At 43.3% G+C, this 15,967-nt stretch overlaps 1 protein-coding gene across 3 annotated transcripts in view; it reads right to left on the bottom strand.

The window, feature by feature from the left end:
• Window positions 1-15,268, bottom strand: part of NCF1 (neutrophil cytosolic factor 1) — a 43,129-nt gene extending 27,861 nt beyond the window's left edge. The window contains exon 1 of one of the 3 annotated variants that reach the window (XM_056556441.1): window positions 15,165-15,268. In XM_056556441.1, coding sequence (XP_056412416.1) covers window positions 15,165-15,167 — 3 coding nt within the window. In that variant the 5' untranslated portion in view covers window positions 15,168-15,268. Of the gene's footprint in view, window positions 1-4,800; window positions 4,931-15,152 lie in introns of those variants that run through there. The other 2 variants (XM_056556440.1, XM_056556439.1) reach the window with 2 other exon arrangements.
• Between the last annotated feature and the right edge of the window lie 699 nt (window positions 15,269-15,967).

Raw genomic sequence — 15,967 nt, 5'->3', positions numbered from 1 at the left:
CCTCCTCCCATGCACTTCCTGGCCGGATCTTGTTGCCCTTGTGCCTAGTGAAAGCGTTTTGTGTGTTTAAAGCCTGTGTACCAGAACTTCTGCTATCTCCCCTGACTACGAACCTTGCCGCCTGCCCCCGACCTTCTGCTACGTCCGACCTTGCTTCTGCCTACTCCCTTGTACCTCGCCTATCTTCAGCAGTCAGAGAGGTGAGCCGTTGCTAGTGGATACGACCTGGTCACTACCGCCGCAGCAAGACCATCCCGCTTTGCGGCGGGCTCTGGTGAAAACCTGTAGTGGCTTAGAACCGGTCCACTAGCGCGGTCCTCGCCATCCCTCTCTGGCACAGAGGATCCACCTCCTGCCAGCCGGCATCGTGACAGTAGATCCGGCCATGGATCCCGCTGAAGTTCCTCTGCCAGTTGTCGCTGACCTCCCTACGCTGGTCGCCCAGCAAGCTCGTCAGATCGCCCAACAAGATCACCAGCTGTCGTACTTGACCACCATGACACAGCAACTCCAGTCACAACTACAGCAAGTACAGTCACAGCTACAGCAGCAACAACCATCTCCTCTGCCAGCTCCTGCACCCCTTCCGCAGCGAGTGGCCACTCCTAGCCTCCGCCTGTCCTTGCCGGACAAATTTAATGGGGACTCTAAGTTTTGCCGTGGCTTTCTTTCGCAATGTTCCCTGCACATGGAGATGATGTCGGACCAGTTTCCTACTGAAAGGTCTAAGGTGGCTTTCGTAGTCAGCCTTCTGTCTGGAAAAGCTCTGTCATGGGCCACACCGCTCTGGGACCGCAATGACCCCGTCACTGCCTCTGTACACTCCTTCTTCTCGGAAATTCGAAGTGTCTTTGAGGAACCTGCCCGAGCCTCTTCTGCTGAGACTGCCTTGCTGAACCTGGTCCAGGGTAATTCCTCCGTTGGCGAGTACGCCATACAATTCCGTACTCTTGCCTCTGAACTATCCTGGAATAATGAGGCTCTCTGCGCGACCTTTAAAAAAGGCCTATCCAGCAACATTAAAGATGTTCTGGCCGCACGAGAGACTCCTGCTAACCTGCATGAACTCATTCATCTAGCCACTCGCATTGACATGCGTTTTTCTGAGAGGCATCAAGAGCTCCGCCAGGAAAAAGACTTAGATCTCTGGACACCTCTCCCACAGTCTCCACTGCAATCTGCGCCTAGGCCTCCCGCCGAGGAGGCCATGCAAGTGGATCGGTCTCGCCTGACCCTGGAAGAGAGGAATCGCCGTAAGGAAGAGAATCTCTGTCTGTACTGTGCCAGTACTGAAAATTTTTTGGTGGATTGCCCCATCCGTCCTCCACGTCTGGGAAACGCACGCTCGCACCCAGCTCTCGTGGGTGTGGCGTCTCTTGATGCTAAGTCGGCTTCTCCACGTCTCACGGTGCCTGTTCGGATTTCTACTTCAGCCAGCTCTTCCCTCTCAGCCGTGGCCTGCCTGGACTCTGGAGCTTCTGGGAATTTTATTCGGGAGTCCTTAGTGAATAAATTCCGCATTCCGGTGACCCGTCTTGTCAAGCCACTCCACGTTTCCGCGGTCAACGGAGCCAGGTTGGATTGCACCGTGCGTTTCCGCACGGAGCCCCTCCTAATGTGCATCGGACCTCATCACGAGGAAATTGTATTTTTGGTCCTTCCTAATTGCACTTCTGAAGTTCTCCTTGGACTACCCTGGCTTCAACACCATTCCCCAGCCCTGGATTGGTCCACTGGGGAGATCAAGAGTTGGGGCCCCTCTTGTTCCAAGGACTGCCTTCAACCGGTTCCCAGTACTCCCTGCCGTGACCCTGTGGTTCCTCCTGTATCCGGCCCCCCTAAGGTCATTAAGGACTCTGCCTGCCACAGGAAATGCCTCTCCCCCCCTCCCAGTCCCATCAGGCAAGCCCCTGTGTCCCCGCATGGCCCTCGTCCTGGTGTCACACTGCCCCGTGCCAGGTCTCGCCCTCTGCCCTCTCTCCCCATTCCTACTCCTGCTGTTCTGCCTGCCGTTGAGGAATCCCTCCATCCTTTCCCGGTGTCCTCATCCCAGGGGAGGCAGTTACCGGATAAAGAGAAGGGGAGACCTAAGGGGGGGGTACTGTTACGCCTAGCGCTCCGGGTCCCCGCTCCTCCCCGGAGCGCTCACGGCGTCTTTCTCCCTGCAGCTCCCCGGTCAGTCCCGCTGACCGGGAGCGCTGCTCTGTCATGGCCGTTGGGGATGCGATTCGCACAGCGGGACGCGCCCGCTTGCGAATCGCATCCCAGGTCACTTACCCGTTCCCGTCCCCTGCTGTCATGTGCTGGCGCGCGCGGCTCCGCTCTCTAGGGCGCGCGCGCGCCAGCTCCCTGAGACTTAAAGGGCCAGTGCACCAATGATTGGTGCCTGGCCCAATTAGCTTAATTGGCTTCCACCTGGTCCCTGACTATATCTATCCTCCTCCCATGCACTTCCTGGCCGGATCTTGTTGCCCTTGTGCCTAGTGAAAGCGTTTTGTGTGTTTAAAGCCTGTGTACCAGAACTTCTGCTATCTCCCCTGACTACGAACCTTGCCGCCTGCCCCCGACCTTCTGCTACGTCCGACCTTGCTTCTGCCTACTCCCTTGTACCTCGCCTATCTTCAGCAGTCAGAGAGGTGAGCCGTTGCTAGTGGATACGACCTGGTCACTACCGCCGCAGCAAGACCATCCCGCTTTGCGGCGGGCTCTGGTGAAAACCTGTAGTGGCTTAGAACCGGTCCACTAGCGCGGTCCTCGCCATCCCTCTCTGGCACAGAGGATCCACCTCCTGCCAGCCGGCATCGTGACATACATTTTCCAGCATGTATTATGATTTTTTTCAGAAGTGATACAAAATCAAACCTATATAAGTAGGGTATCATTTTAACCGTATGGACCTACAGAATAAAGATAAGGTGTAATTTTTCCACAAAAAATGCACTGTGTAGAAACGGAAGCCCCAAATTTACAAAAAAAAATTCCGTTTTGCCTCGGATTTTTTGGTAAAATGACTGTCACTGCAAAAAATAAGCCATAATATGGAATTTTAGGTGCAAAATAAAAAAAAAAAAACTGGAAAGCAATAACCATAGCACATAATTCAGTAAAGATTGTAAATATATTTTGGAGGGGTATTGCTGTTTCAAAAGATAAATGATACTCAAATATATTCATATATCTCCTACTTTTATCTAAATAACTGATATAAAGTTGCATGAAGGTTCATAAAGGTTCATGAGTTGAGTGTAAGTTTTTTCAGTGGCATTTTGCGTTCTTTCTTAAAAACATAATTTTGGTAATATAAACAGTATAGATTTTATTATGAAATTTCCAGATTAACATCATCATAGATATGTGTTGTATATATAAATTTTGGTATATTGATTGAGAATTTGGTTGCATTTTAGTTTCAAATCTAAAGGTTTCATGCTTTTCTTGGCAGTTGTAAAGAAAATTTGGAAAGACTATTTACAAATATGGGTTTCTTTTAGCAAATAGAGAGTGGAAGTATATTAACTTTTGGTTCAACCTATAACCCTAATAAATCTCCCCTAAGTCTCCCCTAAGCCTTCTTTAGGTCTCCCCTAAGCGTTCCTTTTTCTAAACTAAATAACCCTAATTCTGATAATCTTTCTGGGTACTGTAGTCCTCCCATTCCCCGTATTACTCTGGTTGCCCGTCTTTGAACCCTCTCCAGCTCCACTATATCTTTCTTGTACACTGGTGCCCAGTACTGTACACAGTATTCCATGTGTGGTCTGACTATTGATTTGTACAGCGGTAGAATCATTTCCTTGTCGTGGGCATCTATGCCCCTATTGATGCACCCCATGATATTATTTGCCTTGGCAGCAGCTGCCCGACACTAGTCCCTACAGCTAAATTTACTATTAACTAAGACTCCTATGTCTTTTTCCCCGCCAGTCATCCAAAATGTTCTTCTCCCATTTAATACATAATCCCAGCCTGGATTTTTCTTCCCCATGTGCATTTCCTTACATTTATCAGTGTTGAACCTCATCTGCCACTTCCCAGCCCAAACTTCCAACCTATCCAGATCCATTTGTAACAGTCCACTGTCCTCTATAGTGTTTACCGCTTAACAGAGTTTAGTATAATCTGCAAAGATTTCTGCTTTACTATTCAACCCCTCTACAAGGTCATTAATAAATATAATCCCTAAAATGTTTTTGTTCCTTCCAATGGGTTCTTTATAGGTAAAGAATATGTTGGGGGTCACCTGTTTAATTATAAATCTTCATGATTTTTTTTCAAACGCACTGGGCAGGATTTTGGCAATATGCTAGTTTCAGATAATGATAAAAGAGCTAGGCTATAATAACATGATTGTTTTCTTTTTACAGTTCTGTTTTTCTTTGTACAAATAAATATAAAGGCAAATTGTCTCAGTCACAAATGTGCAAAATCTCTAGAAACCCCCTAAAAAAAGTCAACTGTAAATATATTTTGACTAGTTTAGACAGTTTAATATTTCTTAAATCCTTATAGAAGAGCATAAAGATAGAGAAATGTAGTAGCCTAAATCGCTATGAAAATTTTGCTACTCCCCTATCATTATTTGTCTTGCTTTTCTGTTCAAGAAATAAGTTGTTGTCTCTTAACCTGGTATTTTACATACAAGATTATTATGTTTTTTGTTTTTTTACTTAATTTTACATTAATCAAAATATGTGAATTAGAAATAAATAAAATGACAGTTAAGCATATAGATATACTGTACTGTGTAGTTTTATACATGTGTCAGGTTGTGAAGTTTGACATAAAAATATCTTTACTTACATAATGCTGGCTGGGGGAGAATCTTTTTTCAAAGCCGAGAAGCTGAACATGCCTGATAAAAGGCTCTGTCATTGTATAGTCCGATCAGGTTTCTCACAGCTGTGAGCAGTCACACTTGGGTTCACTAAAGTGTAAGACAAAGTACTGCAGTAGTTCCTCTATATACATGAAGGTGGGGACAGCATGCTGCAAGGATCAGCTCTGATTGGTTGGCATTAAGTAGCATTATTCCTCAATAAAGTAAGTTCTTGGTATTCAGAATCTAGGAAAATTCTCATTTACATGAAAAAAGGTTGAAAAGGGAGGTACACTAGTTCAACTGTCTACCAAAAACAACAGTTCCAAAGCTACACTTTGAGTTTACTTCTACTTCTACTTCAGTAAGGATAGGTTCACTCTGTGGTTTTGCTTCTGTTGATCCTATACATTTTATACACTTAAAAAAAAAAAAATATATATATATATATATATAAATATATATATATATATATATATATATATACACACACACACCTGTCACTTACACTTTTTTTGTTATGTTAAATGGGGGGGGGGGGAATTAGTATAAATAAATAAACTTTCTTTCAAGGCTAGGTTTCCACACAGATTTTTTTCTGAAGTTTTTTGACCAAAAAATCTATACAAAAGTTCTTTTTGCAGTGTTTTGCTGTTTTTGCAGTGTTCCTTCTGCCACTTTTAAACCTGTGTGGAAACACCACACCACTGTATACTGTACAGAAGACCGGACTCCCATCACTATACTGACAGGAGTCCCAGCTCTTTGAAGGACTGAGCTGTGCCAGATGCTGTGCACTCATAGGTAGAGCACAGGCTGTTTAGATCGCTGATTTACTGTAACCCCTTTCAGGGTTGAGTGCTCTGTATATTTATTTTTTAAAGTCTAGGGGTTCCCTTTATTTTAATTATGAGCTAGATAACAACCATGCAGCACCTTGACATTACTAGGGTAGATGAGGACCATTGTTTTTGGTCTTCCCCAACTTAAATAACCCCACCCTGTTACTCTCTAAGCAGAAGAGCACCATTTTTGATGACTTGGGCCTGTTTGTACTGGCACTTCGTGGTACCCCTGTAGCAGTGGGTAACCAGGTAATAATTGTGGGTTAGCACTGCCGGTTTTTGAGACTCAAGCCAAGCTCCGGCTTAGTAATGAACTTAGTCTATGAGACAGCTTTTACTACTAAGCCTTTAAAGTAGGCACAAAAAACAACAAACGTAAAATAAATTTGTACAAAAAGCACTCCCCCATATTCCTCATTTATCACTTTATTAAAAAAATAACTAAAAACACTGGTTATCAATGGTAGTCCACCAAAACCGAATTAGGCCTCCACAATTAACGCAGAGTGCTCAGCCGGCAAGAGGTTAGAGTAAACCAGCAATCTATGTAAATTGCTGGTTTACTGTATATTAACAAAAGAGTTAAGTTGCACTGCACAGCAGATCGCTCAGGCCAGCAGGGGTTATAGTAAAAAAAAACGATTGATAGAGAACTCTTAGCAAAAAAAACCATGCCAAAGTCTCAGCATTCTGCATTTTTGGGAAACTGCGATCAAATAGATAGTGATGATGTACCAGAATACATGTTGATACATGTCCTGAACAAACGCTTGATATTGTTTGCCTAATAATGACCGATCAATAAATGTTAGTGTCAGGCTGACCTTCTGGGGGAAAGGGGAACAAATTATGATTACTCATCGCTTAAAGAGAAAAACAGGACTATAAGCTTAGCGCATGACAAAACCGCATACATGCCCACATACACGTCATTGAATAATGATCGATAATATGGGTGTAGATTTATGTTAATCTTGAGGCCTTATAAACCCTTATAAAATGCTTTAATAAACAGAAGAGTTTTGGTAATCTGAACCGTGGGTCAGCTGTATAGGTTATTGCATGAAACATACAAGAGCCTGCAAGGGGCTCATACCTCCCAGCATTAAACAGAATTCGAAAATCCAAATTATTAGGAAAATATGGGGGTGCTTTAAAACATAGCTTTTAATATAAGTACACTAAAATCACACCTTAAAGTATATTAGTGTATAATAATGCCCAACACCAAAATCATATTAATAACTGATATCGAGATTCATACCACTGTTGTGGATTAGTATATGAACAGCCACACCACACTTGTTTACTCCCTACGCGTTTCAGCCCCTATCTTGGGCATCATCAGGGGATTTACCACAAACAATACTTGTGTGGACTTATAAACAGTTCTATGTATAAAGGAAGTTACTTAGTTTGAGTAGCACCCGATACATAGTGGAGCACAGCGTAGCCGTCAGACAGTACAGCTCCCCGCCACTGCGGGTTTGTGCACCATCCGGGATTCCGGTTCAGATGCAGCAGCGGTTAACTGTAATTGGGACACTATAAGGAACTGTCCTATGCGTCAATGTCCGCTGCAGGAACCCTACACCCTCTGAGTTAAGCACTATGTATCGGGTGCTACTCAAACTAAGTAACTGCCTTTATACATAGAACTGTTTATAAGTCCACACAAGTATTGTTTGTGGTAAATCCCCTGATGATGCCCAAGATAGGGGCTGAAACGCGTAGGGGGTAAATAAGTGTGGTGTGGCTGTTCATATACTAATCCACAACAGTGGTATGAATCTCGGTATCAGTTATTAATATGATTTTGGTGTTGGGCATTATTATACACTAATATACTTTGAGGTGTGATTTTAGTGTACTAATATTAAAAGCTATGTTTTAAAGCACCCCCATATTTTCCTAATAATTTGGATTTTCGAATTCCGTGGGTCAGCTGTCTCATTTCTCCTACGATGCATGCATCATATATTCAATTTGGCCGGGAATAGATAAGCACTGTATACCTGTTTTAGGCAAAAACTCCCCCAAAAAATACCAAAAGTGGAAACCTAACATAAATATGTCTTCTGACATGGATTATATAGACTTAGGGCTTTCACTGGTCACTTTCACTCTTTCTCTAAACTGTACATAAGAATACATGGCAAGCTAGTTAGCTGTGCGGATGTGGAGCAGGCTGCTAAATAAAGTACTGCAAAGTGTGGTCCACTTCAAAATATTTATGAACATCTATGTTAGTTACCCACATATAATACAAATATATTTAGTGTGTGTTTGTGGTCATGTCAAAGACTGCATAATGAATGTGGAAGGGAAAATCTGTAACAAAAAAAATCTGGTCTGGATAAGGAGGTAGTCTTCTCAAAGAGATGGCTTATAGGAGAGGTGTCACTTTCTGCAGAACAGAGGATAATGGCACATCAATATTTTTTATTGTATTTGCAGGCTTGTCAAACTGTAAAATTGTTTACAGTGTATACACTAATATGTTGATTATTTATAAAGAAAATGTCATAAAAAGGTTCCTTTAAAAAATATTTCATAGCATAATGTTAGTGAAAGCTTTAGATAGGTGATTTCCATTTCTATATTTTATGGTTATATTATGTAATCTGGGAAAAGTACACTGTCTCAGAATAACCATTCAAGGAAGTAACTTGATGTATTCAAGAATTTCCAATATTGTTAATTGCTACACATTCATTAGTAATAAACCTCCTCACAAGTGACCATGTGTATGCTAGTCTGCCCAGGCACTTGCCCATATGGCAGTTTTGTCATCTAACAATTTGCAGATACATTTGAGATTCTTGTATCTGAATAATTTTTGCATCTCTTTAATTTTATTTACTCTGTTCAGAATGTAGTTTATATACATAAGCCCCTTTTTATATCAATTAGGTAGATACATAGACAGACAGACTGATATAGACAGATAAGAGAGATAGATCAATGAGATAGATTTAGAGCGAGAGAGAGTAGATAGATAATAGACAGGGCTGTAGCTCCCATGAGGCGATTGAGGCAATCGCCTCAGGCGCGCTGCTGCAAGGGGGCGCATTGGCCAGAGATATCCGGCACACATTACACTGGGCAGTGATTCTCAATCAGGGTGCCCTGGTAGGGGTGACGGGACACTCCGGTGGTTAAAGATGACACACCATTTTCTACTGCACCAGGTAACACCAACCCTAGCATCGCCACTGCTCATACTCAGTACCCTCTGGGATCTGTAAGCAACAGCCTAATTTTCTGCAAAATACTCTGATAGTGCCCCTCCCAAGACTAGACTCTGGATCCACCACTGGATTCAGGTACTGCACCCCCATCCTTGTGTCACCTTTCTACATCCCTTGTTACCACTCTGTCACACTTCTAAACCCATCTGTCACCCCTCTACACCCCTCATTATTCCTCTGTCACCCCTAATTTCCCCTATGTCACCCCTGTAGACCCGTGTCACCCAAGTACACGCCTCTGTCACCCCTGTACACCCATATCTCCCATGTAAACCCCTCTGTCACCTCTCCACCCCTTGTCACCCATGTACACCCCTGTATCTCTCCTGTAAACCTATACACCCCTGTACTCCTGTACACCTGTAAAACTGTGTGGGTGAGACTGGAGGCATTGTGTCTGGGTGAGACTGGAGGCATTGTGTCTGGGTGAGACTGAAGGCATTGTGTGTATGTGGGGAATGCTGGAGACACTTGAGTAAGGCAGGAGTCTGTGCGTTTGTGTGAGGTGGGGCTGGAGGCATTGTGTGGCGGGGCTGGAGACATTTGAGTGAGGCTGGAAACATTGTGTGTTGTAGGGAGGCTGGTGGTATTTGTTTGGGAGAGACTGGATGCATTTTTGGAGAAAAGGAGAGGATAATGCTAGAAAAGTACAGAGCCTAATGTGTTTGTGTTGCAGGTTCTGTGCTGAAGAGTTTTGGCAGGAAGTAATCATCATGATGTCCTGGGCCAGATGGGGATGAAAAGGACAAGAGAACAACTCCAATCAGAGGAGTCGCTGCATATAGCAGTACTGTAATATATAGTAGGGAGTAGAACAGCACACCAAAAGACGTTCAGATGATTGCTTGGTGCTCGCAGTTTCTGGGGCTGTGGTCAAGAGCCCACCATACGTATACAAAAAAGGAATCTCACCGCAGCACACAGATGAAGTGAAAAAATCAAGAGTGGTTTATTCCATAAAAAGTGTTTTCACAGCAAGCTGTTATAGCCAACATATTAAAGAATATATATATTCAGTAGGGGTGCCCTGCAAAAATATAATTTCTGAGGGGTGCTCTGAGCTGAAATGGGGGAGCTCAGTCTTCTGTTCTCGCCTCGGGCGCAAAAGAAGCTAGCTACAGTTCTGATAATAGATAGAAGATAGATAAGACATATAGATAAAAAAAAATAGAAAGATAGAAAATAGATATAAAAGATAATATATAAAAAAGATTGTGACAGCAATCCCTTAAGATGACTACTCAAAGAAGAATACAAATAAATGGACATTGTATTATCCCCGGGGAATGCTTCACTTCCCTTCCAAGAGCCAGCCATCACTACAGTAAGTAAAGCAACCTGCTCTGTGCCCTGCTGTGACTCCACACATAAAGTACTGAGGCCCTGCAGTGCTATCGTCTGTGCCATGGAGGTGTGTGGAGGGGCATGTTACTGTTATGTCACTGACTCAGCCTTCTCAATAGGAACATGCTCCCCTATAGAAACCAGTGCAGGTGCAGTGAAGTAGACTGAGAGACATTGAATTGTCAGAAGCCCCACCATACGCTTCCATGTCATGGACAAAATCACTGCAGGGGTGGCACAGAGGCACCGATCAAAGGGGGGCATAGCTACAGTGACAATAATCAGGATAGAAGTAATGTTAGGTAGCATGACAGCCTCTAAGAACCGGGGCTATGGATGTCAGTCCCGAGGCTTCAGCCCCTTTAGCCCCCTCTCCTCCCTAGCTACACCACTGCACAGAGGAAATAGATTCATATTAAACAGTATTATAACTTGGCATCATGGGCTCAAAGGCTGAAAACAAGAAAATCCTAGAATACCCTTTTAACTGTATTCCACTGTGTTTCAGTAACATGAATTCCTTCTATACAGAATATGTTATTTATATTTATCACATATCACCTGTCTATAATGGTAAACTGTGGCTCAGAATGATAATGTCTCAATTGTCTTGTCATTTGTTTGATTGAACATCAGGTTAAAGTTTTTCATAGGGGCTTTTGCTGGTTTGGGGTTCCCTGGCATAAGGAAGTTTGGTAACAGTGCTTTCAATAAATTATACAAAAATGTCTGAATGTGTAATTTATCAATTGAATCGTATTGCATCTTGATTCTCATAAAAATAACAGATGAAACTTTTATAGGTAATTGTTTCTTTCCCTTTTCTTATGTAATTATGTAAATATCCTCATAATAAAAAGCACCAGCAGTTTAGAAACTCATTTAATAAGACAGAGACTCGGAAGGAGACATAACTGCATAGCTTTTTTCCTGTTGTTATGAACCAATTTGTTTGCTAACACTTCCTCTTTACTTAATTGAGAAACAAGAAGTACGTGTATTTTTCAGCCTCTCATTGACTCATGACTCTTTCTTCATGTGCTTTACTCAACTGATCCTAAGAATGCAATTACTAAAGGAGCTTGGATGGGAAGACAGCACGTAGGCACAAACCTGTCAGGCTTCACATACACAGAAAAATAACCTGTACTCCATCTTAATACAAATATCTAATCAGAATATCTGCCTTCATATGTGAGGGACACAACGGACATGCTCGGTAGGATTGACAGGATATTTGTGGAATTGTATATGCTTTTGTTGGTGTCGGTCATGGAGTCCTTATATACCTGCATAGCACATTCAGATGGCCTGCAAGCCACCTGGTTTTATCTGGAAACCAGCAACTTGTTTTATTGCAATTTATTATTGCAATTGTAGAATTCATATTAACTCATAATTTTATTACATTTAAAAATGGCTACTATATACAAAAATGCGGCACTGCCATGAGGGCGGCCTGTGCCCCGTTGTATGCCAACTTCTTCCTAGGATACTGGGAGAGGGGGGCATTTCAGAATCATCTTTATGGAATAACTCACCAGGGTAGTTGCTTCAAATTTCAGACAGTAGTGCGGTGTCAGGCAGGTGTCATGGCAGGAACGCCGAGGACCTCAGCGTACAGATAAAAGCTGTGTCGTACTTTTGTACTTCACTTCAGACCATATACGCCCCAGGCGTAGCCACTAGTGATATACCTGCGTGACATCATCAAGGGGTGGAAACTACAAAGGTGCAGTATCAAGAACATGTGTAATAAAAACAATAAAAAATACAAATCTTCTGCTGAGAATGAATACGGGCAATGCATATATTTCAAATAAAGATACTTCAAAACAATTTATCATTTAAGCCCAACTTTCTTTGTGCTTCAGTACGCATAATCCAGCGAGCCTCTGTCTGTAAAAGGGTCTTACGTCTATCCATTCCATCACGTCAGAACACCCTTTCGATGCCGAAAAAGCATAATGCCGATGGGTCCCCATTATGCCTTTCCCACATATCTTCAATAACTCTAGGTGAGCCCTTTTTAGTGCGTAATGAGTAGATGTGCTCGCGGAATCTTATGTGCATGGGGCGTATGGTGCTTCCGATATAAAATCGTCCGCACTCACATCTCAAACCATACACAACATCATTTGTTTTACAGCAAAAAAAAGTCTTTACATTGAATGCGTAAACCACCTACCATAAATGTCTTGCCACACAACAAATGAGGGCACCAATTACAGGCACCACATTTATGATTGTCTCTCAGGCTTAGCCAATTCTTTTTTTCTCTATCATGGGTTGAGGAAAATTTACTGCAGGTAAGGGTATCACCTACATTTTTCATATCATAGGATTATGTTGTGCTAAGTCTGCTAGAGCGGGATCATTCTGTATTAGGGACCAATGCTTCTGGATTACTGATTTGATAGTGCTGGTCATTGGACCATATTTAAAGGGGTACTCCGCCCCTAGACATCTTATCCCCTATCCAAAGGATAGGGGATAAGATGTCAGATCGCCGTGGTCCCGCTGCTGGGGAGCCCTGGGATCCCCGCTGCGGCACCGCGCTCTCATTACAGCGCAGAGCGAGTTCGCTCTGCACGTAATGACGGGCAGTACAGGGGCCAGAGCATCGTTACGTCACGGCTCCGCCCCTCGTGACGTCATGGCCCGCCCCTTTCAATACAAGTCTATGGGAGGGGGCGTGGCGGTCATCGCCCCCTGCCATAGACATTCATTAAGGGGACGGGCCGTGATGTCATGAAGGGCGGAGCCATGACGTCACGCTGCTCCGTCCCCCGTATCGCCTGTCATTACGCACAGAGCGAACTCCCTCTGTGCAGTAATGACAGCGCGGTGCCGCAGCGGGGATCCCAGGCCTCCCCAGCAGCGGGACCGTGGTGATCTGACATCTTATCCCCTATCCTTTGGATAGGGGATAAGATGTCTAGGGGCGGAGTACCCCTTTAAAAGAGAACGTAAATCTACCAGATTGTGGGTCTCAGCAGGAGGCAGCAGAGCGCCGGTTACACTGATCAGTGCTTTGCAATGTCATAGCACTGATCAGTGTATGCAATCAGAAGATTGCATGTTGTAGCCCCCTATGGGTTAGCTAAACGACAAATATTAGGTTAGCTAAACGACATTGGTGCTGGCGTGCACGTGAAAAAATATCAAAGTCCAAAATTGTGCATTTTTGGTCACTTCATATACCATAAAAATAATAATAAAACGATCAAAAAGTCCCATCAAAACAAAAATATTACCTATAAAAACTACAGATGACAGCGCAAAAAATGTAGTACTAATTTTGGTGCATGTAGTCTATAATTTTTTTAAGTATTAAAATGAAATCTATATAAATTGGGTATGCTTGTAACCGTATTGATGTACAGAAAACAGATATGGTTTCATTATTACCAAATATTGCACTGCGTAGAAACGGGAGCCCCCAAAAGTTTTTAGTTTTTTTTTCACCCCACAAATTATTTTTTGGGGGTTTTTCCGCAGGTTATATTATAAGTGATGTCATTGTAAAATACAATTGGTGACACAAAACACAAGCCCTTATATGGGGCTGTAGGTGCAAAATTTAAAGCGTTATGATTTTGAGAAAGGAAGGAGGAAGTCCTTAAGGTGAAAATAGGCTGAGTCCCTAAGGGGTTAAGTATCTTTATTTGAAATGTATGCATTGCCAGTGTTCATTCTCAGTGGAAGATTTGTGTTTTTAATAGTTTTTAATACACCTGTTTTTGATACTGCACTTTTGTAGTTCCCGCCCCTTGATGATGTCATGCAGGTATGGCACTGGTGGCTACGCCTGGGGCGTGTACGGTCTGAAAAATTACAAAAGTACGACACAGCGGTTACCTCTATGCTGAGGTCCTTGGCGTTCCTGCCATGACACCTGCCTGACACCGCACTCCTGTCTGCACATCTACCCTGGGGAGTGCCGTCTTTAATTCTTCCTACATGCAATTTTGGAACTGTTATGCCGTTCTTGAGACTGAGCACCTATACAGCTAAGATTGCTTCATTCAACTCACCTGTGTCTGCGTACACCCCGTGACTACAGTAGTGCCGGACTCCGTGTCTATTCTACGTTTATTTCATAACTAATTATCATTGCCAGTGGAAATAAATGCAGAAAGCCAAACAAAAACACATTGGTGTCCATAAAATCAACCCAGTGTTGGCCCCACTGATCCCATATAGACTCTTTCATGACAGCAAAGAGAGGAAAGAATTTAAAGGAAATTTTGGTTAGGAGCCACATCTATTTGGTGCCTCCAACCCGAGAATTAAATTATTTCCATTCAGTGAATGTATGGCATGTGCCAACATCTGCTGATCGAGAAATTTCGACTCTGCGGACAGTTTGCGTTAGTACTCTGTCTGGCAGTATATCTCCTACAACAGCTCTAACGTATTCTACTATGTAACATACAGTTGTGGTATGATTAACATTGTGCTGACATCCAGACAGCTCAGGGTATGGACTTGAGAGCATGTGAGAGATATACTGGTGTCTTGAACTATATAGGATATAGCAGGTCTAAAAACAATACCTCATCATTTCAAATTAGAACATGGATGTGACCCTAAATATCTACAAATAAGGGGAATTAAAAGAATTGAATGCGGAATTAGAGGAGGTAACATTAAGCACATCCTGGCACAAAAAGAATGCCGTTGAGTGGCATTGGGGACAATTGGCCCCAAAAGCCTAAATAAACAATTAAGTTTCTCATCCTATCTATTAGAAAATGATAATGCCGATGTCCGGCATTAACACTATAGATGCTGGGATCAAAGTAGATTGCAGTGTCTAAATCGGGAAAAATCACTTGCCAATAGCTCAGTGAGGCAAAATCACGGGGTCCTGATAAGCTGAAAGGACCTTACCTGCGTACTCACCATCTGACTAGTGCTCCAGTGCTGCAGGAAGCCATGGCAGCCTGTACTAATGGAGTGCCGACAACACTGAGTGTTCTATGGAGCAGCATTGTTCAGTGTTTGCAATCTAAAGATTACATGTAATCCCTATGGTGACAAAACATAGTGAAAAAAAAAATCCAGAATTGCATTTTTTTGGTCAATTCATGTAACAGACAAAAAATGTATCAACAAAGTCCATCAAAACAAAAATAGTACCAATAAAAATATACACTTCACGGTCGAGAAACTGAAGTTTTTTTTAAATTTTGTCCCCACAATTTTATTTTTTTACTGCAGCCTTGGTGGTAAAATGAGTGTATCACAAAGTAAAATTGTTCGCTCAAAAAACAAGCCTCACATGATTATGATTATTAGAAGGTGAGAAGGAAAAAAAGAGAGTGCAAAAATGAAAAATCCCTGCATCCTTAAAGGGGTACTCCGCCCCTGGCATCTTATCCCATATCCAAAGGATAGGGGATAAGATGTTAGATCGCCGCGGTCCCGCACCCCGCCATCATTACTGCGCAGAGCGAGTTCGCTCTGTGCGTAATGATGGGCGATACAGGGGCCGGAGCAGCGTGACGTCATGGCTCCGCCCCTCATGACATCACGGCCCATCCCCTTAATGCAAGTATATGGCAGGGGGCGTGGCGACCATAGACTTGTATTGGCGGGCCGTGACGGCCCCTCCCATAGACTTGTATTGGCGGGCCGTGACGTCACGAGGGGCGGAGCCGTGACGTAACGATGCTCCGGCCCCTGTATTGCCCGTCATTACGTGC

This window comes from Hyla sarda, chromosome 2 (genome assembly GCF_029499605.1).
Source record: "Hyla sarda isolate aHylSar1 chromosome 2, aHylSar1.hap1, whole genome shotgun sequence".
Lineage (NCBI taxonomy): Eukaryota > Metazoa > Chordata > Amphibia > Anura > Hylidae > Hyla > Hyla sarda.
This window is presented reverse-complemented; position numbering and strand designations above follow the sequence as displayed.